The 26,331-nt window shown below is 43.3% G+C and overlaps 1 protein-coding gene across 1 annotated transcript; it reads left to right on the plus strand.

The window, feature by feature from the left end:
• Nucleotides 1-12,709: 12,709 nt before the first annotated feature.
• On the plus strand, nt 12,710-25,067 carry slc6a9 (solute carrier family 6 member 9; the record flags this gene model as incomplete). The annotated part of the gene is made up of 10 exons (XM_079220308.1): nt 12,710-12,989; nt 15,574-15,706; nt 16,033-16,167; nt 16,259-16,362; nt 18,995-19,232; nt 21,130-21,264; nt 21,354-21,453; nt 22,224-22,324; nt 23,381-23,551; nt 24,798-25,067. Exons 1-10 carry the CDS (start codon nt 12,724-12,726, stop codon nt 25,065-25,067), a joined length of 1,653 nt encoding a protein of 550 aa, XP_079076434.1. The 5' UTR covers nt 12,710-12,723.
• Between the last annotated feature and the right edge of the window lie 1,264 nt (nt 25,068-26,331).

Here is a 26,331-nt window from a genome sequence, read left to right on the forward strand (position 1 = left end):
CGCTGTTGATCCCCGCCCTCTCCCCTTTTGCCCCTTTGCCCCAGCCACACCTAGCCTTCCCTTGCCCTTCTTGCCACCCCCCTTTTTTTATTTTTATTTTCCTCACAAAGATATCCACACAACTAGCTCACTCCCCTCCGCCTGGGAAGGCATTTGAGGATTCCAGCCCGGTATGGGTCGTGCTATTTAAGTGTCACAGAGATAGAGGAGTTTGTCAGACACCAGGCTATCAAGACTAGTATATCAAGTTCCTCGCCATGGAAGAGGACGTCAAGGTAAGGAGCTGGATGCCGTGGCTGTTTTTTTACAGGTAGAAGTAGTGCGCTGATGCAATGTCCCATGCACACCAGTTGTTTTAACCATCGACCAAATGAAACCCTAAAGCGGCCTTGTTTACATCTGATGCATCCACTTCTTATTCCTAGAGAACGGAGAGAGATCTTTAAAGCTTCTTTTTTTTCGTGTGTAAATTCTTCAGGTGAAGTCGAACAAAGGCAATGGATGTATTTATTTTTACAAATGCTGCAAAACATAGAGAAAGGTATTTGCATACTGGATAAAACTACCAAGCAAGACTCAATGTAAGGCTAAAAAGTTGGAAACAGAGTTGGCAAACATGATAATGCAAAGCGACAGAGGAAGAGTAGACACTGAATTGCTATGAATATGGCCTGTGTTTATGCATCTCTGATCTCCAGAGCATTGCGTGGGTGATTAAATCTCAATGCGTTATGAGGGCAACCTGGGGGGCGGGGGGGTTGCCTTTACATCTGTTGGTCGAGCTGTACACTTGTGATCAGCAAGAATGCATTCTTAAGGCCTCAGCTGCAGAGGAGGGATGAGGTGGCTATCAGGTATGTTGCCTTGGGTACAAACTTTCAAAACATTGTCCCAGATGTTTGAAATGAGCTGAAGGCTTTTAATTTGCCTCTGATGAAGTAGTTTGTGCGAAGTGTCGACACTTATACCCGTGCCTGTAATGCATTATTACACAGCTTTATTGAATACTTGATTCTGATTGCTCAATTACATCATTTTACGGTCAGTTAATTATTTATATGAATGATAGACTGTTGCTGTGGACAACTGTTTACGCGTAAAACATCATTTTTAAATCAATAGAACTATTACTAATTCATTATTTTGTGGGTCATTATTGCGACATGGTGAACCACAACAGAACTAAAGTAACATTTTATTTTACAATGTTTTCTCAAATAAAGTTGTTTTTGTTATATAATAATATTGTTTAACATTGACCTCTTAGAATAACTTATAATCACATTATAAAGGATTACAAAAAGATTATAATGTATGACTGCAATGGGAAATGTAATACACTATGATCCTTGGAAAAAATTAAATGCCCTGATTGCACTGATGAAGTATTATAAAATATCTTAACACATTATAGAATGTTTCATAATGCGTTATTGTTATTAAGCATTGTAGATATTTATGTGCGTGTACCTGCACTGATACAGTGATATGAGCAAATAATATCACATTTTAAGTATGTTTATGAAGCACTATGGACACGGACATATTAAGAAAGTGTCACCAAATGGAGTTATACTTGTTCTGAACGATCACGGCAATAGATGAACAACACACTCATTTCAGCGCAGAGTTTTAAAGTGTTTTTCAGTGTGAACGGGAGACGCCTGAGTCTCAATGTATGGAGTGATGTAACTTGTCAGTGACCCCGAGATTCTGGGCGGCCTTCTCTCCCACCCTTCATCTGACAGGGCTCGACTTTCTCTCCTCCTCCTCCTCCTCCTCCTGACATCCCATCCATTGGTTTCAATTAATCAGCCGTGGAGGGGGATTTATTCAGTCCCTGCCCAATGGGATCCTTTGGTATGTGGCCGCAGTGGTAGCAGGTTGAGAAGCCACGGTCTACACTGTCTTTAGGCCCATTACTCTCACCTCATCACACGCTCATAAAGAGAGCTTTGAGCGGGCTGTTTTTCGGGGGGATCCGGTGGGCTTTTTGTCCCATAATAGAGTGGATTCAGTCGCGGCAGACAGACATGTTTACTAAACTCTGCGTAGGTGGAGCGAGGGAGATTACGTGTGCCACTTTGAATAACTTGGTTAGGCCGGTTATTGGCTGGAAAAACGTGAGCGGCCTCACGTGTGAGAGGCTTGATTTCCAGAGTTTTCCAATCGCGTCGTGTGGTTGTGCCTTGAATATCAAAGAAGACAGAGTCAAAACTGCAATGGAGGACATGGCCCATGCCTGATATGACTCGCCAGGGTGCGTCATACAGGTTCTGTGAAGCAGACAGTTGCGAATTTGCACAGTTGGCTAAAGTTGTTTTCCACATTCTGGTATCAAAGAGAGATGGATAGAAGTTGTGTCTTGTTGTCAAGGGGTTATTCTCTGAACCCCTGCTCTGTAAAATGCACCTTTGCACTCTCTTGAAAAGTATACAAGAAAATGTTATAGGAAGCTCAAACATACTGGACACATTTCACTTTCATACTGCCTCAACTTCTTTGTTGTTGTTGTTGTTGTTGTTTCTCCTCTGTGAATTGACTTCCACCTGATTCTGACACGTTTGAGACAGCTCTTCCCCCTGCACACACTTTTTTACTCTTTTTGTTTTGTATTGTCAAGAGCCCCCCTTGTCTGTAGCAAGAGCAGCACATGTCCTTTATATTCTACAATAGCACCTGAAATGCATTTGGAGTGAGTCGAGATCAGTTCGCTGGAGCTACATTTGGAGCTGCGAGTGCAAATGCAAATGAGCGGAATTCAAGGTCAACGTTGTATTGTGGAGATAGTTTAGCTAACCCGACACCTTATTTCCTCCTTTTTCACACGCCATCGTCTCACGCCATCCGCCTCACTTCTCAGGCCATCCCATCGCCTGACTTTTTGCCCGTTTGTATTTGGCGACTGTGGCTCAGTGGTTAGCATGCCCGTCTTTCAATCAGAGGAGCGGTGGTTCGAGCCCTGGCTCCGCTAGTCCATGTCGATGTGTCCTTGAGCAAGACCCCAAATTGCTCCCCGTTGCTGTGGCTATGGAGTTTAGAGCAACAATGTAAGTTGCTTTGGATAAAAGTGTCAGCTGAATGAAATGTAATATTGCCAAAACAAAGCAGTTACCTGAGTGGCAAAACAGATGTGTTGATTAAGTTCAAAAGGGAGAGGCAGAATGTGTGACTGGGAACTAAAAATGTCTGAATCTGAATTATTTATTTAATTTAGGGTTTAATTAGCAACTGGTATATAGCCAGCAATGCATGACAGTTTTTTTTTAAATTTATTGCTTATCTGCTGGACTCGCCGAAGTTTAGAGGTAACAAAGATATGTACTTTTGTAATACTGTGTTCTTGGATAAACCATAAATGTAATGTATTAGAAACATAGCTGACGCCTGTCAAACCACAAAATCGTCCGTTGTTGTAATGGCAGTAACAACCACCAATATAGGATCCCCCCCTCAGGTCGACAATGCCAGCTCCGGCAGCTCTGTTAGCGCTCGCTCTGTTAGCGGTTAGCGCTCGCTCTGTTAGGGCTCGCTCTGTTAGGGCTCGCTCTATTAGGGTTCGCTCTATTACCGCTCGCTCTGTTAGCACCGTCAGCGAAGACCCGCTGGCTCGGCCGTTGCCATGCTGAGAGCCGCTGGGAGGCAATCGAAAAGCACCAAAAATCTTGTATTCGGCACATTTAAACTCATTACATTTGAGTAATTTTTTATTTTTTATTCTCAAGCGGTCATTGTCAGACATGACCGATCAGCAGGTTCCACTTTTGAATGCAATTAGAATAATGACAACTAGATTTTTAAGTGTCACAGTAATGCAGTTTAAACTATGGAAACACACATTAATGTATTTATTTTATAATATCACCAAATATCAATTATTTTGCCATTTTGATATTATGTATTTTCTCAGGGTGAACAGTATTGTGGAACTACTTGAAAATTACTACTGGACCCCTTGAACTCCCTCCCTGCTCAAACACTGATGATCAGTGCTATAAATCTCATTAAAATTCAACATTTAGTGTTTGTGCAGTCGTACTCCCACAGAGCCAGGAGTGAGATGTCATGGATGGGTAATTATCTGTGGAAACCGGCTCTGATTGTACATATGTGGAAATTAATAAGGTCTATAAATATAACATTCGTACCACAGTATAACATCCATAGTACATTATTTTTCTTGCTGAAACTAAATAATTTTCCCATTTTCATAACTTTGACTTTACTCTTTTTGACATCCGCCTGCACCTGACAATCAGGTATCTACCCACAAGTGCACAAGTGCCTAATGATGTCATTCTTTGCTTGAAAAAAAGAAGCAAGCCAAGCTCACTTTGAGGGAGATTTGCCCGTATGTGCACAGAGACGACTCCCCTGAGAGGCCGAGAGAGCAGTGAGCTGCCAGTAAAATGCCATCGCTCCGTAGGAGATGCCACTAAATAGGATTCTTTCAGACAGGCATTGACAAGCACGGTCAGCAATTGCAAGATATTAACAACCCATATGATGTCGGCTGTACTTACTCTGTGTGCCTTCTTGGTGCAATTGTAGGAAAAGCTGCAACGCACCTTTTTTTAAGGAATCAATATCGTGTGTGTGAGGATGCATATAGTACAGGGAGCTTGCTAATATGTGCTTGACTATTATATTGCACAAATATGTCATACTTTTACTCAAAAATAAAGCATATATGAATAATGTAAGAGCGGGTATGTCAAAATGTATTTCAAAATGTTCGAGTTCTCGCCACACTCCAGTAGACAGTGTCTCTTACATACATAACTTGACATTGTCAAGAGACGTCGATTTGAAAGATTCATGCTGGCGGCTGTCAAATTGCTTCGATGCGTGTGTGTGTGTGTGTGAGAAACAGTGTGTTCGTCTGGCATTGGTGTGAATGTGAGCGCAATCTGCAGTCCTTCCACATAGCTGGAGTGCTCTCTTTGGACGGTGCGAGGAGGCAGGATGAGTGGCAGCCGCGTTGAGAGGAAACACAGCGGTAGAAAAGTGGGATGAAACTAAGTTGATGCGTCCGTGAGGGGAGAATCCAGTTCTTACATTTTACTCATCTGTTATCACACTCATCATTTATTTCAAGACGTAATGAGGTTGTGATGCTCGACACAAATGCCCTGTTCTGATACAGTCGAACGCCGCTTCGAGTGCAATATCAGATGTCACCGCGTTACTGTCTATTGTGTCAGACGTTTGATACATGGTCGGCTATACTGTATGTCTAGAAGTTATCCTTTCTTGTCCTTGAGTGTTGCTTGCTTGAAGGCAATGCTCTTCCTACATTTTCACACATCTATAGCCAGTGCTTCTTCTCAGTGAGCATCTCCATCCGAGCAGTTGGATTGAAGAGAACAGTTTAAAGGTGACAGCACAAACAGAATCAGTAACCTAGCGCGGACCACACCTTACCCACACAGACTGTTGGTAGAATGTCAATATCCATAAAGATATTTTGTATACAATAAATTCTGGGTGTTCGATTGGGTTTAGGTACAACATTAACCGGTTCTCCGCAGGCATGTATCTGCATAACCTGTGTGTCTGTGGTCGACTGTCAGACACAAAGCAGTTAGAACGAAACACCCAATGGCTCCTGAAAACCAGACTCTATTAAAAAGAGCGTCAATGCTGCGAGGTGGTAGCCGCAAAGGCTGTAAATCATCTTCACGACCAAACACAAAACAAACAACACGTCAAACAACATCAACTGTGACTCGAATGAGAGCCCGGAAAGAGAAAAAAAGTTAAATCAAAGGAGAGATGGGGGGGGCTACAACACATAGGAAGAGAGAAGCAGACATTGGGTCAGCCAAGGGAGAGGAGGGATGTCATGACAAACACAGGGTTCAACTTTTGCCATAAAAGCAGACCACAACCTGTACGGCGAGTGTGTGAACTCCTGAGTTGTACTTGTACCTGTGGCTGGACGGAGCAACAGGGACAACACAACCGAGGATCAAGAGCAGATACATTCGCGTCCACCGCTGTTGGGGGAGAAATAGCTTATTTTTTTCCCCCTTAAAGTATCTGTTTTATTTGTCATATTTCATGGTGGAAAGTATTGATGTATGGACCCGAGTCTGATATTTGGTATCAGTAACAACCCAGTTCCTGGCACGCATCCAGGGATACCTTCTCTGCTGCAAAACAAATTGTCAGCTGTCCGCAATGACTGATTGAACGTCTTAATACATTTCATAGGACATTTAAGGCTGCAATTAATGACTATTTCCACTATCAATTAATCTGGCAATCCTTTTATTAACTAGTCAACTCATCAGAAAAGTCAAACAAATGTTGTTGTTTTTAGTTTTTGTGAATATTAAAGGACAGATTACCGAAAGAGATAGTTGCCGTTCTAATGTCACTGCTCACATCTAGCCGTTAGCGGATCTGCTTGAGTAGATCGGTATCAGATCCACTGGTTACTGTCTGTTGCAACATTTAGACACAAGATCATCAACATGATAACAATATTATCGACGTTATATAGCCACTAATATCTTGTTGAAAGGATCATCTGTTTTGGCTTTGAGCCGTGTTTTAAGGTGGAACTGTCTCATTGTTGCCATTCTATGCGCATTCAACATGTCATGGTGCCTCGACTGGCGACTCTATGTGCGTCATCAATTTCCACGATGAAACATTTGCATCAGAGTATAGACCGCCACATCGGAGCTTTCTAACGGCCACAGCTTTTTACATTAATGCCAGTTAGAGCACGAAGGAAGGGGATCGAGTCCACACAGTTCAATGTGGCCAAAATGGCAGAAGTTATAATTTATGATTATTAGGCTGAATAGATGCACTTTTTTGTATACGAATCCTAGCTTCTGTACTAGGTACACTGCAACAACTCAGAATAAAAGAACAACTTCTCCACATGCTGTCTACTTCTGAACTTGCTCACTTCGCCACTGAATTCAAACTAGTCAATTTAGACTGTGTGCCTGTCTTGATTATCTCACTTTTAGAAAGTGTGCGCCGAGGGTTCAGAGGTCATTGCTATTCCCAGCGTTTCTCTCTCTCTCTCTGTTTCCGGTCAACCTGCGCTCTCACGCATGTGTGCGTATCTTCCGAAGGCACACACCTGGTCGCTGATTGGGGGAGTCAGATGTACGAAATGCGCAGCGAGAACACACACACACACACACACACACACACACACACACACACACACACACACACACACACACACACACAGCTGCACTCTGTTTCTGCGTGTCCCCGGCCTCTCCTTTTCCATTCCAAAGTCATGGGGGGGGGGAATTGACACTTTTGCTGCGGAACAAGATCTGGTTCAGCATTGGAAGCGGCCCGAGTGTTCGTTCAGGGGAGGTTTGTGTCTGAGCAGGAATTAGAACGAAAACATAATTGTTGCTTTATTGTTTTTATACAAAACTCCACTGCAACATTTTGGTCACAAATAAAGCTTCTTTTTTTCAGGGGGGGTTCTTTTTACAGCAAAATTACTCGTTCGCTGCAAATAAGGACAACAGCATTTCATGCATTTCATGACCAGCATTCACAGTTTTGTCTGGCTGTTCATTCATTGAGCCTCTGAAAACCAGGCTCTGCTGTACGCAGATAACACGGCAGCGTGAATGAGTGAATGAAGTTTTTCATTATTGTGCTGTATGCACACAGCTGTGCCGAGCACGCATAGACACCATCAGTTGAAGCAGCCAGAGTAAAGATGCTGCGTCTACCTTTTCAAACAGAAAGAAAGAAAGTCCCTAACAAAATCGTGATCTTTGGCCCCCAAAAAAATTAATAAACTACAAAATTAATAAACCACTCACAATGAAATTTACTCAATGAGTACTGGAAAAATCTGAGTAAATACTTTTTAAATAGTAAATCTTGCCTTCCTTGTGAAGCTTGCGAGCCAATTATTCAATCATCTGTCCTCCAGAATGTTTCAGGCTTTTGTTTCACCACTTAATGGTTTAATAGACAAAAGAAAACGGGACTCGCTTTTCACTTTAGCCGAATCACACGGGAGAATACTAGTTCCCAACTAAAGATCGTTGGGTTTCACGTAAACAAGATGTAACGTGAGAGTCAGGGCCAAACTTTTGTTTTATATGCATATATATTGTATATGTCCTTATTTTTGGCTTTGACAGGCTATTTTTAAATCGTGTCTTCCGGTTATGCGGCATAACCAACTCCTTCAAAAATGGAGGATAACGGTCTTTGGCCCTTGCTGAAAGGTATGGTTTACACCACTTAAATATATTTTCTTTTTTGTTTTCTCCTCTGCTGTTTTTTTAATTTGGCAACAATAATTTCACAGAGTGGAAGCAAATATTTAAAAATAACCGGTCTTATTACATAATTTCAGTTTGTTAATTACTGATCCGAGATCCGTCTTTACTCACTCAAAAAGAGTGTTCCCGAGATTAGTAGTGTCTAATTTATTTTTCATCCGCAAGAGCACGAGTGTCTTCACGTGCGGCTGCAAAAAAAAAAAAAACGACAGACAGACAGAGAGACCCAGCTGAGGTTAGGAAGGAGGTCAGGAGAGAGGGACCATCTGATGCCAGCAGATGGAGTGATGAAGGGAGGGGAAGAGAGGGGAGGAGAGGAGAAGCTCTGAATCAGGACGACAAGACCAAATGCTTATCGGCTGTTCTTAAGGCGCTGATTTCACTTTGCATCCCGTCTGCTCCAGCGCGCCCACCTTATGCCAGACTTTTGGGGGGTAGGGGAGAGGGGAGATGGTGTATTACGGAAAGTATTCAATAACCGTGAGCGTGGCACATGAGCAATTCCACTCCGCATGTTGTTAATTAGTCAGCCTTGTTGCGTGATACCGATGAAAATACAACTTCGAAATGCCAAACTTTGGCCAAATAGGTCAAGTGGTTTTACTTACTTATCTCAGAGACGCATTCCGCTTCCCCCTGCCACCTAAAGTCACCGTCCGTCTCTCTTTCTCCCCGTCTTTGTTGTTGCAGAACGGAGCAGTTCCAGGAGAGCCCGGGAAGAAGGATGAAAACTCCCGGAGAGGGAACTGGGGCAACCAGATCGAGTTTGTCCTCACCAGCGTGGGCTATGCTGTGGGCCTGGGCAATGTCTGGAGGTTCCCCTACCTCTGCTACAGGAACGGAGGAGGTATGCACGTCAGCGTAGAGCCCAGTTCTTTTCTATTACAATTTAAGTATTTCAAAAAACAAATGGTACATAACACGTTCATAGAATAAGTATAATGTCTTGGTTGACTCCCAACAGCTCTCAGTATGTAAAAAACAATGAGCCTAGAGAGTGCATTGGTAGAATATATTACAGCTACCGGGTTGAAACAGCTATTTGTAAATCCATTACCAAGTTTGTGTGTAATATACTCCATTCATTCCAACAAACAGCTGATTTCAAACAGGCGACTTGTAGAATCAGGTCACTCCATGAAAGATCAAGGAATGTCTCGACTAGTAAAGACGTGTAAAACGGTAATAAACGGTGCAATCTGGAGGTCACAGCAATTTAGCAGCTGTAACGTAACTTCAAATGTAACAGTTTAAAGGGATAGTTTGGGGTTTTATGAGGTACTTATCCATGGTCGGCGTATTAATTACAGTAGATGCCCCCAGTTTGGAGAACCAGACCAAGGTTCCAAAGCAATGTCCTGCTGTGAGCAGAGACAGCAGGACATGTGTTCTAGACGCCCCAAAGAAAGGCCCATTTAAAGAAAATCAAGATTGATTTAGGTGTGATTTCTATGTTTAGAATATTTTTGCTTTATCTTGCCGTCAGACAGCTCTCTCTGACGGGTAACTGAAGCCACTCTGTTCCTCTCTGCTTGCTTCAGAGTCACCAGACTCCTTTGGACAAAAATAATAAGTTTACCCTGTCAAACAAACAACAAAGTTTCCGGTCAACCGCTGACACTTAGGTTTAGTTAGTTTGTCATGTTGCGACTTTGGTAAATCCGAACTACCACTTTAAGAATGAAAACAATAAATTAAATCTTAAAACAAAGTTTTTTTTACTTAGGTTTGAGTTTTTTGCACGCAGAAGGAATTGTGTTTCACTGTTCATATATTTATATTCACATATTTATATTCACACAGCTTTAGAATACATGGTCCTTTAGTTCGATGTCATGTAAATAATTTGTAATTTAGAAATGTATTGCGTATTTTTGTGAAGTGTAATATGAACTCTTCACAATTGACATCACTAAACAGATTGGATGTGTCAACCATGTTCCCTATTAGCGCACCGACTTCAATCCAAAGCATCCTCACAAGCATCAAGCCCAGTTTTGCGTAACTACAGGATTGTTAATTGGGGTGTGAACGCTGTCGGAATGCGTCTGAGTACACAGAACGGATCCAGCTGCTTCTTGCTGCCTCCGCTGATGCGCCGCTTTCGCTCTGCAGCCTCTGCCTTCAGCGCATAAGAACACGACGAGAGCAAACTACATTCAAGCGCTCGCCCCCGACTCAAAATGCATCCTAAAAAACCTCTGCATTAAAAGGACTAACATGTTCTGGATAGTCTGAGAAAATGTACTGGGAAGATTCCAGATGATAGCAAAAGTCAGAGTTAAGCCTAGTTTATGGTTCTCCGTCAGGTCGACGGCGTACCTACGCCGTAGCTACGCCGTCGACGCAGACCCCTACGCCGTAGCCTGACGCGCACCTCCAAAAAATCCTAACTACGCGTCGCGTTGACGCGGACCGCAAGCGCTGTGATTGGTCCGCTCAGAACGTAATTTCCGGCAGTTGCTTTTTCCCAGCCTCGACCGGTTTAGTGGTCGTACAGACCACCTCCGCAAACGTCTTCTCTGTCGCCTGCGCTTCAACATTTGCAATATAAGCATTTGCTCTTTAATATTGATGAGCTCCAACTTTAATGCAGCCGCTCCAACTTGGTCGCCATTGTTTACTGTGACCGGAGTTCGGCTATAACCCCTGAAGCCACACAGCCACACAGGCACAGCCACACAGGCACACCCCCCTGGCGGCATGGCGGTTAATTGCAGAGCAACGCGGTCCCTCGACGCAGAACTTCGAATGTTAGCTCGCACACAGCTGCAAATGGGGCGGAGCTCCGCGCGGGAGAGCTGAGCTTGAGCCGGCAATTCTCACAGAACGATAAGGTTTTTGGTATTGTACAGTATCAGCTGGTTGCACCGACCCAGTTCACATACGAAAGCTCGAACACACACACACACACACACACACACACACACACACACACACACACACACACACACACACACACACAGACGCTCCCTATAGATGACTGTCTGGTTTCTGGTTCAGTCTGAACCACCAGAGAGTTGCTGCACCGCAGAACAGACTCAGCTGCACATGCAGTGACCTCTCTGCTCACCCAAGGGAGGTCGCTGTGACAGATGAGATCTTACTTTTCTTTTCTTTCTTTCTGTTTTTTTCCTGTTTTTTTTTTGCAGATTGCAAATGTTATTTTTTTTTAATAGTTTTATCGTCTTCAAATCATCTGACACGTCTAATTTGTGTAGTAATTGACATTACAGTCAGGTGACTGTGGCTCAGTGGTTAGCATGTCTGTCTTTCAATCAGAGGATCGATGGTTCGAGCCCTGACTCCGATTGTCCTTGTTGTTGCGTCCTTGAGCAAGACACTTAACCCTGAGTTGTTCTGTCTACGTTGTATAGAGCAAAGATGTAAGTCCCTTTAGATAAAAGCGTCAGCTAAATGAAAAAGTATCTTTTTTGTTGTTGGCTTAATTACTATATATTTTAACGCATCTACTTGGACCAATGTTTGTTTTTTACATAATGTGTTTGCTGCCACGTATCTTGGGGTTAGAGGTGCAATATTTTCAATCCCAGCCAGTCTGGTCAGCCAACACTCTTGGCTTTGATAAAATGTCCCTGTGGACTAGATTCCTTCACATTCTGCAATCTCGCTCTTCTAACTGTACAACTGTACAGTAACCACTATCTTTGTCAGACAACAGCATAGGGTGTAACTGACTCGGCTTCCCAAAAGTGTCCTCACATCTTCGAATATGATGTAATGTCATCTTGCATGGCCCACTGTTTGTCTTACTGCTGTTCGTTTGCAGCTTCCGGTTCTCCCATGACCGTGACTGAGTGCCTTTCCTATCCCCCCCTCCCCCCCGCCCCCCATCCAGGTGCCTTCATGTTGCCGTACTTCATCATGCTGGTGTTCTGCGGCATTCCTCTCTTCTTCCTCGAGCTGTCCTTCGGTCAGTTCGCCAGCCTGGGGTGTCTTGGAGTGTGGAAGATCAGCCCCATGTTCAAAGGTTGGTTGGTTGCCAGTTTGTTTGTGGACCTGCATAAATGCCAGACATGCATCCGTTTTTGGTGATAAAATGTATATATTTTTTTCTACGAAATTAATTACATCATGGAGCTTCTTATTTGTGGATATGTAGGAAGATTACAATCTTTGCCGACCATAACATAAGAGGTGTGGTGACGCTTGTTCAATGTAAAAGATCTACATTCAGCAGCTCGTTGTAAAGAAAAACTTTTCAACTAGATGAACTAGTGACCAAATTAGATGTGTTAGCGACACTGCGTAACGATTGTTTGTCGAAAATTTACAAATAATTGTGAAGTGTAACACATTTATCGACCAAAAGGCTCAGCTTAGCTTAGCTGAGTTTAGCAGCCTGACCCTTCACGTAGAAGCCGTCATTGGCCTCACATGCTGTCCCCTCCTCCCTCCAGGCGTGGGCTATGGCATGATGGTGGTGTCCACCTACATTGGGATCTACTACAACGTGGTCATCTGCATCGCCTTCTACTACTTCTTCATGTCCATGACCAACTTGCTGCCGTGGACCTACTGCAACAACCCCTGGAACACACCGGACTGCAGCGGGGTGTTGGGCGGCGGCCGCTACCGGCTCAACGCCAGCCTGGCTAACGCTACCACGAGCCTGGTGGCCGGGGTGGCCGAGGTGGTCAACCGCACCAAGAGGACCAGCCCCAGTGAGGAGTACTGGAAGTAAGTCTCTGACGTACATCAACGATTTGTCATTTGCTGATCACCGAACCCAAGATCAGGAGTGTAGTGGAGCGAGTATCCTCGTCACAGTTTTAACTGAGCAAGGATAAATGAATAAGTTATGCAAGTAACCTCTTTAGACCCAGTTTTGCAGGGCTATCATACCTTACCCAGAGGTCAAAGGTGTCTTTACCCCTGAGAGATAAGCTTGCCAGCCACAAACATGCCTCAGTTGCAGAAGAAACTCAAATATTTGGACAACATTTTACCGGCAGTGAAAATTTTGGGACAGCGTCACCTTGAGGGACATGCAGGAGGCATCCAGTTTTACAATGGCGGCCTTTGGGGGACAGCTCTGTTTTAATGGGGCAACCACAAAGCACTTAACAAATTAGCGTGAGGTGCAAGGTCAGGTGTGGAAGGTCAACAAGGGTGTTGCCAAGGGCACCTGCTCCTCAAGCTTGTGTAGAGTAGGTGCAACTGTGTGAAAAAGGCTTTGGCAAAGTTATATATATATATATATATATATATATATATATATATGTATATATATATATATATATATATATATACATATATATATATATATATATATTGTTTTTTTTTAATATATATATATACATATATATGTATATATATACGTATATATATATGTATATATGTATACATATATATATATATATACATATATATATACATATAGATATATATGTATATATATATATATATATATATATATATATATATATATATATATATATATACATATCAGTGGGAGGCGTTGATCGATTATGCTCTAATACAGTACACATCTGGATGAGAGGAGAGAGAGAGCGGGGACAGACATTAGACGACTTTAATCGCCTCAGATTTGAACTGTCAGGTTATGAGTACCAATCAACCAATTTAATGTACCAGAAGTACAGATGTTTTTTAATTTTGTATTATTACAGCAGCCTGGTGTTGGTCACACATGACTTGATCAAGGTCCCAAGCAGTGTATCATCATGTGTAACGGCTCTGCATTTCAGATGTAAAACGCGTATTCATCCTGCTGCTGTTTTCAGCTTTGCCTATTTAATTCGCATTCCACTTTTTTTCATTAAATATTATTTGTTAGTTTCTGCACGTGTCTGCTGGAAATGCCGAAGAACCGGTCTTTGCCAAAATACCACGGCTGTGCCTCGTGCTGTCATTTCTCAATGCACCTTCCACCTTTGCACCTTACGTGATCCATGGAAGAAAAGCAAAGGGATAAGCAAAGTACATTTTAAGGTCAGGGCAAAACCAATGTTGTTGCACCGCTCTCGTCAGTTTGTATTGATGTTAACAAACCACAGATGTGCAGAAAGTGAGCATATTTTTTTGTGTGACCTTGTTTTTCTTTGGTTTGGATTAAACAAGCTGTTTGTTTGGCTAATCCTGGTTAACACTGTATTGTCTGTGGCACCCACAGACTAAAGTTCACACTAGGAACTGATATAACGGTTTAGTCTATTTTTACCATCGAGACCACAGAACAAACTCCAAAACAAATGACAGCAATCCCGTGTAGCATCACTCGATCTTTGCTAATTATTGTCGAGGCATGTAGTCATCTTTCTGTCTTTGTTTGCACTGACAATACTGCAATCATTCATCAGGCAGATGAGAAGATGAGTAGGTTGTATAATCATGAAGATGATATCCTCATTATTTTCCTGCATGTTTATACTGTTTTTTTTCCACTTCCAATCAATTTCAAGTAACGCCCTTCAGTGGTATTTCAGAGTAACTATGTTTGGGAAGGAACTAGAGCCGTATTTATATTAATGTCCCTCTCTGGATTGCATCTATTATGCTTGTTGTCTTTAATTCCTAGATAGCAATGAACCAAAAAGCCAGTTAATGGTAATAGAACATTGCTCTGTGGATGTCTTTGGTCATGGCTTTAAGTATTGCATTGACTTGAAAAGTCAAATAGCGCTTTCATCAGCAGTGATCGAGGTCCTCGCTGATTGAGAATGAGCACTTGAACTTGTCTATCCAAACTTAAATCTCTGGAAATTGATAAAGTAGCACAGGTCTTTTGAGAGAAAAAAGGCACAAAATGTGACATTTTTATAGCAGATACAAAGGTGCAGTGGAACTGAGAGACTAAAATGCCACAAGAATTTGGACTCTAAGCCAAGCCGCTCGTTCTCGAGATAATCGTAAAACGTTAAACTTGATTGTTACAGCACCACCTTGAAGTCAATGAGTGTCACCTTATGTGCCTGAGCGGTGAGTGCAATTTTCAATCCTGCGGCCAATTCTGGCAACGTTTTTTGGCACAAACACTTTTTAGAGGAGGGAAAAATAAGAAAGAAAATCAATATGGCTCGAGCAGCAGCTTTCACTGCCCTTGGACCCCTGGTTAGTGGCATCTGCCTGCTGATGAAAGTCATGTTTACTTAGCTTAGTCATTAATGGCTCATGTTGATTTTTGCTCTGAACATTTCTGAAAAGTCTCCCAAAAAAAAAAGAAGAGCAACAACTGACGTCCTGACTTCAAAGACGTGTAAATCATGTCAAACCATTAAACATGTGATTCTCTCTCTCTCAGACACTATGTGTTGAACATCTCCGATGACATCGGGAGCTTTGGAGAGGTCCGTCTCCCTCTTCTAGGCTGCCTGGCCGTGTCCTGGTTTGTCGTCTTCCTCTGTCTCATCAAGGGCGTTAAATCCTCTGGAAAGGTCAGACACACACACACACACACACTAATACTCATACATAGACATTAAGGCTTGACCACATGCGACAGCAGACATAATACTCCTGCAGTAAGTCGATTTTCATTACATTACATCCAGCATTTAACAGCCTGCTAAACTGTTTAATAATACACACGGGCATTCTTGGCTGTCTTGTCACGTTGGTAGGTTTTGCAAATTCAGATTAGTACTTCCAACTGATTTCACCACATGGTCTGATGTGTGTGTGTGTGTGTGTGTGTGTGTGTGTGTGTGTGTGTGTGTGTGTGTGTGTGTGTGTGTGTGTGTGTGTGTGTGTGTGTGTGCAGGTGGTGTACTTCACAGCCACATTCCCTTATGTCGTTCTGACCATCCTGTTCATCCGCGGCATCACCCTGGATGGAGCCATCAACGGCATCAAGTACTACCTGACTCCACAGTGGCAGAAGGTCCTCGATGCAAAGGTATTATTCTGCTCAAACACACAAACGGGCAGGATGGAAAGAGGAAATTCTTCGTTTTACTTCTGACTATATTTGGGTTCCGGTTTTGTAGGTGTGGGGAGATGCGGCGTCACAGATCTTCTACTCCCTGGGCTGTGCATGGGGCGGTCTCATTACCATGGCCTCCTACAACAAGTTCCACAACAACTGTTTCAGGTTGGTTCTCCAGACTCCGGGTAAACAAGAACAAGCGTTGCTCCTTTGAGACGGCTTTGAAAGAATTGTGCAACGTTCTAGGGAATCCGCTTTCTTTGCCGCCTTGCTGAGATTAGATAAAAAAAAAGGTCGATGCCACTCTCGCACGTGCGCGGCTGGAGCCAGACTACGGTTAGCTTAGTTTAGCAGGAAGGCAGCTGGTCTGGCTCTGTCCATCCGTAAGAGAGAACATTTGCGAATTTTATAATCATTTAACATCGACAACAGTAAGTTGTGGTTTTATGGGGTGTTATCTGCTGGACTATTTCTTGCCTCTTGGACTCTTGTTGTCACTGGGACTTGGCCTAGCAACAAGAGGAGACTCCTGGAAGTTACTGCTCCAAACCAAGAAATAGTCCAGATCATAACCCGAGTTCGAAGCTTCATTCATAACATTTGAAATCTTAATCAACATTTGAATGCTGTCCAGCTTTCTTTTTCTTTTCTTTCTTTTGCATTCATTCCATTTGAACCTGCTATTTCTGCACAGTTGCAGATAAAGATTAGGCAATATGAATCATTGTGGCCCCTAAAATAAAAAAATGTCAAACAATTGTTAATACCCTGTGGGCTTTTCGCCTCTCCACACACATAGAGGAGAGACAGGTGAAGGGAAGCTAACGTTGTTGCTACCGGTTCCAAACAGGCTCAAAGTCATATTCCAGTGGTGGCTGCATACGATTGTGTAATCTAATAATTTAAAAAAGTCAAAATTCACATGTTTGTACCGTAACTAAATATTCTGCTTAAATCTCCATTTAACCTTTCAAAAACAACACTCAGTCATAACAAATTGCAAAGTAAATGAAGAGTAGCATGTTAATAAGGTTTTTGGTGTTGGTTTCAAACTTTGGTTTTACCTGGGACAGTTTTCTACTCTGGCTAAACTGATAATGGTCCTTCAATTTGTGCAAACGCTTTTGCTATTATCGAGCAACAACACACACTTGAAGGCAGAATGAGAGGGATTTTTCGGGTTGCAGTATGTAAAACAGAGCCTTCAAGGTTTGTCCGCGTGGCATTTTGCCTCCCATGTCTGCAGAGTTTTTTCCCCGCCGATGTGTCCGCCATTTCCGTAACTTCCTCTCGGATACGTGCTTCAGATATGGCACCTGGTTTCACCGTTTCTATAGCGGCTGATGCCCAGGGGCCACACAGTTCTCATGGGTCACTAATAATTAATTATGAGGGGGATTTTATGAGTCTGTACATTACTTTTGAGGAAAATCCTACGTACCCTTTTACATTGTTGGCCTTCCAAAAACCAAGACAGAGTATATGCCACTTGATTTTGCATAGCACTAAAGAATGTGAGGCTTCTGCAGTTGAACTGTAAGGAAAGCAGCAGCTAAAAGTGTGAGCGCTTGCTTGCCTGTGTCAATATGTGCTGCTGCAAGTCCTTGAGCAACACAGACCAGTATCTTAATATTTGCACTAGTCAGAGAATCTTGAGGCGTAGGAGAAGAGGAGAGAGAAGAGGAGTGATAGAATTTAGAAAATACACTACAAGCTTCTGGAGGTTTCATTACAGAGGGAAGAGACAACCGGCAAGAGAGAGAGAGAGAAAGAGAGAGAGAGAGAGAGAGAGAGAGAGTCAGGGCTATATATCTGCAAAGAGAAGGTGAGGTAAGGTAAGACAGGAGGAGGGACTGAGATAATGTTTTTTCAGACTTGTGTTAAAAGGCTGGTTGCACTGTGCTTGAACGCCAAGGGAGCGAGTGAGGGGCTGAGGAGACGGGGGAAGAGGTAAAGGGCACATGGGAGGCGATAAGGAGAGGAAAAGAAGGAATTTATTCTCCCGAGCTTGTCCACACTTGCTGACCGAGTGAGGGGCATTTGGGAGGGTGGGGTTGCGCGAGGAGAAGGGCTGAAGATATCATTTGTTCCTCCGCCTGCAGCTCGAGGTTGTGCTATCTGCGCACACAGCTGCACGGTGGCCTAATCAGCTTGTGGTTCTGCCGCCCCGTCCCAGTGGAGTAGCACTCTGTACTCCTGCAACACCCCCAATCGGTGCACACGCAGAAGTGCAGAAAGTTGAGCTGAGAAAAGGGCACCAGGCATCAAAGGTATCCTCTGTGATAACTCCTGAATGGAAATGTGGGGAAACAGAGCACCGGTGCAATCGCATATTCCCTGAGTCTGAGTCGGTGAGATTGAAAAAAAAAAAAAATGCCATGGCCAACGGTCGGTGACAGGTTTCACTGGACCGACTCAAAGACTTCTGACTTGCTTTTGTTAGCCGCTGAAAATAGTAAAATGATCATTCATACAGGCTGCTTAAATATAACCCTCTCTCGCTAGGGATGTAACAATACATAGGATCTGGATCAATACATCAAATCAGTGATCAGCGATCCAATATCATTGAAGTAAAATTAAAAACATCAATGCATGTCATAATTTTTAAGATGACATCTGTTTCACCAGTTTCCATCCGAGCACTCCTCATCCCAACAGAGCCCAGGAACGAAATTGTCATATTTTAGTTGCTTTTTGTGGGTGGATATGAATGGAACTCATTGTGTTCTTGTAAATGTTTCTCAGCGGTTGAATGAATACTCAAGGTGCTGTTTCTTCCCTTTTCTTTGTACAGAGACAGCATCATCATCAGCATAACCAACTGTGCAACCAGCGTGTATGCCGGCTTTGTCATTTTCTCTATCCTGGGCTTCATGGCACACAACCTGGACGTCCCCGTGTCGGAGGTGGCCGACCACGGCCCGGGCCTGGCCTTCGTGGCCTATCCAGAAGCCCTCACTCTGCTGCCCATCTCACCACTCTGGTCACTGCTCTTCTTCTTCATGCTCATCCTTCTGGGACTGGGGACTCAGGTGAGGCTGAAAACACATCTTCCTTTGTGTCTTTTCAAACAAGACAACTTTGTTGGACAGAAAAGTATTATTTCCCCAGTAAAGGATAGTGTAGGGGATTACAATTTCCCAAAACAGTAATTGTGTTTTATTAAGTAACGCCGCATCACCGGGACTCAATATATATTTTGTGTGGCAGTAAGGCATATGTTAAGATGACGCGAACGCGCAGCAGGTCCTCATGCGTCTTCACGTCGTATCAAGTTGGTGAGTCAGTCAAGAGTGATCAGTCAGCAAATATCGCCTCGATGGCCAGAGGAAGGATAGGAAGGAAGCTTACTTTCACGATTCTGAGTGTCTCAGTCAAAGAGGCAAAGAACATTCCCGTCCTCTGCCAAACAGAAAAAATGCTCTTAACTGTGATAAATCAAATGTATTGGAAGTATCTGATATGGAACAGCTATTTTTTTGGGGAATTGCCCCACGCTGTTGACAACATATAGAATATTTTTATTTGGAACTATAGTTCTATTTTTTCAGTTTACTCCAATAATGCTTTGCCTCGTGGCAACCCCACTGCTTGCGGCTGGCTACACTGAAATCATGACGGGGAAAAAAGAGAAAGGAAAAGCGTAGTCTTCTCAAACTGAGAACAACCGAGATGCGACGGTGTGTTTGACAGTCCACCTCTTTAACCCAGACAGATTTATCTCACACATTCCCATCCCCCAGCCTATATATATATCACCAATATATATCGGCACACTTTCTTTCCCTGGGGGTTCTTTCAACTCTACATTTCTTGTTGTGTGTGTTCGTAGAGAACACAAGGTTGCCTGTGGAACACCACGTTTTGCCGCCGCATCTCGTTGTTTTGCTGAATATATCACGGTGAATAAGATATTTTTAGGCGACAAAAAAGGTTACAATTAACTTTGATGGACTGAAGACAAACTGTGAAAGGGTTAAAGTAGTACTCTGTGGTAACGACCTGTCAGCAACAAGTAACCTCGCCCTAAAGCACTTATTTAGCGTCTTCATTGTATTTATTGTGCTCTAAAAGGGACCATCGTTTTTGCAACCACAGGAGGTCGCACCCTGATGGCCATTAGAAAGAATGCGAGCTTAAGGCAGCTCCGCATTGTCTTCACTTTTCAGCCTCTGAGGTCGTCCCTGCAAAAATACCTTCAAAAACTCTCTCTCTCGCTCCCATCAGCCTCAGCTGTGCTTTGTGTGCTTTGTGTGTTAGCCAATGTTTACGTTGTCATTTTGAACATGGTAGCATGCTAGCATTGGGGTTTAAGCCTAGTTTATGGTTCTCCGTCACGTCGACGGCGTACCTACGCCGTCGACGTGACGCCGTCGACGTGACGCCGTCGACGTGACGCCGTCGACGTGACGCCGTCGACGTGACGCCGTCGACGTGACGCCGTCGTTGAGCATTCGAAGTTCTGCGTCGAGGGACCGCGTTGCTCTGCAATTAACCGCCATGCCGCCAGGGCGGTGTGCCTGTGTGGCTGTGTGGTTTCAGGGGTTATAGCCGAACTCCGGTCACAGTAAACAATGGCGACCAAGTTGGAGCGGCTGCATTAAAGTTGGAGCTCATCAATATTAAAGAGCAAATGCTTAGGTACGCCGTCGACCTGACAGAGAACCATAAACTAGGCTTTAGCTTCAAGCTCCAACACAAATACAGCCTCACAGGACTTCTAGCTGGTATGCTCTTGTTATAATGTGTTACCCTGTAGGTATAAATGCCATTTTATTCTTGACCACTTACTTAAGTGCTACCTACCTAAAAAAAAAATCCACCTGTCAACACTCCTGGTAGCCTCGTTCTCATCATGTGAGAAGAGGTCTGAGCAGCCGTTCTCTCATTTAATTGAATTCATAAACCCCTTCATCCCTGTCCTTAAAGTTCTGCCTGCTGGAGACCCTGGTGACAGCCGTTGTCGATGAGATTGGCACGGACTGGATCATCCGGAACAAGACTGTTGTCACACTGTCCGTGGCCGTGGGTGGATTCTTACTGGGAGTGCCGCTAACGACACGGGTAAGTCCCAAACACACGCAGATCGTGTCTTTTTTACACACTTGTGTTCTCTCATGGAGGTGACTCTCTGTCTGCTCTTCTGTGCACAGGCGGGAATCTATTGGCTGCTACTGATGGACAACTATGCTGCTAGCTTCTCTTTGGTCGTCATCTCCTGCATCATGTGCATCTGCGTCATGTATGTTTATGGTAAGGATACATGTCGCTGTTGTTTATTCTCATGTGAATTTATTGACAAAGACCTTTACGATGAAATTCCATAAAGAGAGACACAGTATTCATATTAGAAGTGGATATATTGAAACGTTTTTTATTTTTATATGGTTTCTCTTGACCCAATCAAGAGTGAATTTGAATCAGCAGCACTCAGTCAAACTCCCTCAGTGATCTCCCTCCAGCCAGCCGCCTCTTTATTTGGGTTTTTAGGGCCGCATTTCTTATTTTTTTGAAGGCACTGACGCATACTAAAACTTTTCAGTAACAAGTGTTTTTTTCTTGTGCAAGCTTAGCATAAATAAATATGACCTTTTTGCCTTTACATGTTTACATTGCAATTGGGTGTGATAACTTTTTCAAGTATTTAAACTATATTACCGTAGTCCCACTTTACTGTGTGCCAGGATTCACGACACGATTTATTAGCGCACAGTGGACTGGGATGGATCCTGAAGCACCCCTACGTACTGAATCGAGAATACATTTTGAAATTGGGAATCGATTTTGAATCGAATCGTGAGATACCCAAATCTCCTATGCTGAAATGATGCATGGTGCAACCCTAATTAAATCACAAACATAAGAATATAATAAATCACTTATGCATTTGGGTTCCAAATTTTGTTTTGTTTATATACCTATATATTTACTGTAGATGTGTATGTCATGATTAGAATGTAAAGTGATCAAACTTGAATGCACACCGTGGACTTTTCCTGGATAACTCTTTGTTTTGATCGCAGGCCACAAAAAGTACTTTAAAGACGTGGAGATGATGCTGGGCTTCCCTCCACCCCTCTTCTTTAAAGTCTGCTGGAGATTCATCTCCCCCGTCATCATCTCTGTAAGTGAACACACACGTACAAAGCACACGTGCTCGTCCGGGGAATTTAACCTCTAATCAGGATACAACGATTGCTGCATACTTCTCCACCTCCTGCAAAAAAAAGAAGCAATGTGGACATTTTATTGGTGCAGGGAAACAAACGGCAAGGCCAATGTGGCGATCTGAAGGGCGCCGAGCGTTTGCTTCTAAACTTTTTGTCCGTGTTGCTGACACATTGTGTGGGACCTGACCTACATTTGAGCCGCCGTCAAAACTAATCTGCTTGGCTACTGTTGGCTTTGTTTCCAGTGTAAACTTGGAAAAGCAAATCTTTCAGACTGGGAGATGGACACATGCAGCTGATATCAATGTGGTATTTCCCAAGCAGGCGCATTAGCCCACTAAACCCGGGCCAACCAATAAATTCATTGTTGTGGATTACTGGTCAGATTTCAGCCGTTTTTGTTTTCTCTTTCATTTCACGACTCAGATTAATGCCTCGCTCTGCGGGGCCTCTGCTAGAACTGTGACGAAACTCACTGCTGTTGGGAACTGTCGCGATTTATAATCCTAATTATCTGCATTTTTTAAATAAAAAGAACCGACTGTTGCGCTACTGTCCACAGTGATTTTCCCCGTACTGACTTAATGCAGATTTCTTTTTAAAAAAACATTCAGGAAGTAGTGTTTTTTTATTATTATTATTATTTTTTTTTTTTTTTTACTTTGACAATAGCAACAGCAGCCATTTCTTTGGACTAATTGTAACCACGATGCGGAATGCGTCATGATTTAAGTCTCATTCTTGCAGTACAACCTGAGGGTTTTGTCAAATTGATATAAGAGTGTAACATCATGATTATGTTTTGTTTTCATGACCCTCTTTCTATGGTATGTTGGATGTCAGTGACAGATATTGAAGAAAAAACATTGAAATATAAATTCTTGGTTGTTTTGTGTTTTCTCCGTCCTCTCTGTGTTTGTAAATAAAGTTTCCTTCCCATCAGCTTTTTCAGACTCCTGCTCTAAATGACGACGCCCACCCTCATTCACCATCTCTCTTCTGTTCCGTAGTTCATCATGATCTTCACAGTGATCCAGTACAAGCCCATCACCTACAATGACTATGTGTATCCGAGCTGGTCTCTGGCTATCGGCTTTGCCATGTCTATGTCCTCCGTGCTCTGCATACCCATCTATGCCCTCTACAAGATCTCAAAGTCCCCAGGGGCCACCTTCAAAGAGGTACAGACATCCCCAGCGATAATGAGATTAGTTGCGGGTGTGCTTGAGTAGTGTGTGTGTATGCATCTCCGTGTCCGTCACCGCTAATCTTGCATTCTGCTGCACCAAACTGCATAGTTTTTTTGGGTGCTCAAAATGTTTCGACAGTGCAATTATAATAAGCACACAGCTCATTAATTAAACACTGGTATCAGATCATACTCTCGGTATAGGTCCGGACCCAGAGCCCAGGCATCGCTATCAGGGCGGAAAAAGTCAGATCGGTGCATCCACAGTTGTTGCAGATCTGCACCGTGGTTTCCTTTTTTTTTCACCATCATCCCGAAAATAATTTCAACCACCCGATGTCAGTGTAAACTGTCAAGTATTCTACATTTTATCCTTTCTCTTTTAAGTTATGGTCACCATGTTTAGTGGTTGTTTGCATTCAAATGCACAATTCAAATGAATAGGAAATGAAAGATAGTCTTTTTATTGATGAAAAAAGATTTCTATTATTATGATATGCTGCTTAGAGCTAGTGCTAACAATTCCCTCGCGAAATATAATATATTTCATATCACTATGAAAACATCTTCTTCAAACAACTGTATTCATGCAAGAACGCCAAAAGCGACATTTTACAAGAGCACATTTGAACACACCATGATAGCGATGAATTTAATTTACCTTGACACAATATCTGTTCTAATTGAATGGATCACGTATCAACTTAGGGTCGTTCCACCACTAATTACAAGTCTAAAAGTTTTGTTTCAAGCCCTGTAGGCAGTCGACTTGTCAGTAAGCTGAAAGCAGCTGAAGAGTAAGAACATAAAGCAGATGAATTCTAAGCTGATGTCGGAGCCATGAGAGCAGTTGAAATGTCCGTTGTGAGTAAACCCTGAAGGCAGTTGAAGTGTAGCAGAGGAAAGTGGTTAAATTACCCGTTAAAGTCGAAGTAAGTTAAAGCGAGGGCACAAAGTGTGAGCAGTCAATGTCAACTATTTGAACTGTCAGTCGAAGAGTGAGAATGAGGAGGTATATCAGTCATAAGCTGAAGTGTGTGCAGTGGAAGCGTTAAAGGAGGAGTCAAACTTAATTGAACCGTCAGCAAACGCAGTGGAGGCTGAAAACAGTTGAACCTTTAACTAATGACCTTTTTCATAATTTGTTTTCGGAGCTGATATTTGCCGCCACGTTTACATCACGACTGCTCTGATGGACGTGCCCCTCTCTCCCTCTCTTTCCCTTTCCTCTCGCTCAGCGGTTTAAGTTTGCCTGCCAGCCACATTCATCGTGGGGCCCTGCCCTGAAGGAGCACCGGATAGGCCGCTACGCCCCCCTGGCCTCCGACGACAGTGTGGAGTCTCGTCCCCTCAGGGAGAAGGAGGAGCTGAAGGAGGATCTGAAGGAGGAGCGGAAGCAGGAGCTGAAGGAGGAGGAGGAGAAGGAGAGGAGGGATGACATCAGCCTCACCATCCAGGGAAGCAATGGCTCCACCAATACACACAACAGCCCCAACCCCAGCGCATAGACGGCACCACGCTCTGTCGGCGCAATCCCCCCCCCCCCCCACACCCAACCCCACCCCTCTTCCGTGCCCCCACCATTTCTTCTTCCCTTCTCCTCCATCCTCAACCCACTTTCCCACAGTCCTCTGTGGGGGAGATCCCATTCGCTGGAGACCTTTACATATTGTAAGGGCTTATTATATCTATCCTAACCTCTTCTATCTATCTATCTGCATGTTGTCTCAAGATAAACGAAGAAAAGGAAAAAAAAGCGAAAGGAAGAAAGAAAAAGAAAATTGGGTTGTCATCCAAAAGATGTTGCGTGTATGTTAGCGTGGGTGTGGGTTGTTAATTTCTTCCACATAATTTAATAATGCAGTTTGTTTTTCCTTTTTTCTTTTTTTTCTTTTTCTTTTTTGGAAAACTTGTCATCTACATGTCATCTTCATATGCAGTTAGAGGCCCGGTAGATCGTGAGGCTGCATGTGTTTGTTTTGTGCAGCATGCAGCACCATAGAGACACTCTTCTCCTTTATTCTGTTAGCTGGGGCTGTGTGGGATTGGGGACTTTGTAGCAGCAGTGATTTGACAGCTGGAGACTTGCGACGCGATATATATATATATATATATATATATATATATACTACAGTGGAACTGTGATAAAAAAAGGAGCATGGCGAAGGGTGCCCAAACCAGCCAGTTAACCGTTCGATGGCACTCGAAGATGGAAATGAGCTCAATTCAATGGCCAGGAGGAAAGAGGCGGTCACACCCATACACTCACACTATTGTACGTTTTACAGCACACAGTGACCTCAACCGTAGTTGATCTCAGCTTAATACTAAGCCTGTTGTTGTGTTTTTGCTGCTTCTTCTTTTTCTAAAAATGAAAAAAAAATAATTCCGACAGAGCACACGCATGCGCACATTTAACACCCGAGATGGCGGACTGACACTTTTTTTTTTCTACATAAGTAACCTTTTTTTCCCAATTAAAGCTGCTGAAAGTTTTAAAACTCGGCAGAAAAATGTCAGTTAACTTGAAACGGTGCTGTAGTCTCTGCTGCCTCCGCACACACACACACACACACACACACACACACACACACACACACACACACACACACACACACAAGCATTTGTTTCCCGGTGCCCATTTCTCAGGGTCCAAGTTAAACTCTGTGGTTACTTGTTGTTCCTTGCCTGAAACCTTGTCTCAACTAATGCTGCATTCACACCAAAAGCGTTGCGAATTTTTCCCGCGAGTAGATTCAATGCAAAGTCAAT

The sequence above is a fragment of the Taurulus bubalis genome, assembly GCF_910589615.1.
Source record: "Taurulus bubalis genome assembly, chromosome: 1".
Taxonomy (NCBI): Eukaryota; Metazoa; Chordata; class Actinopteri; order Perciformes; family Cottidae; genus Taurulus; species Taurulus bubalis.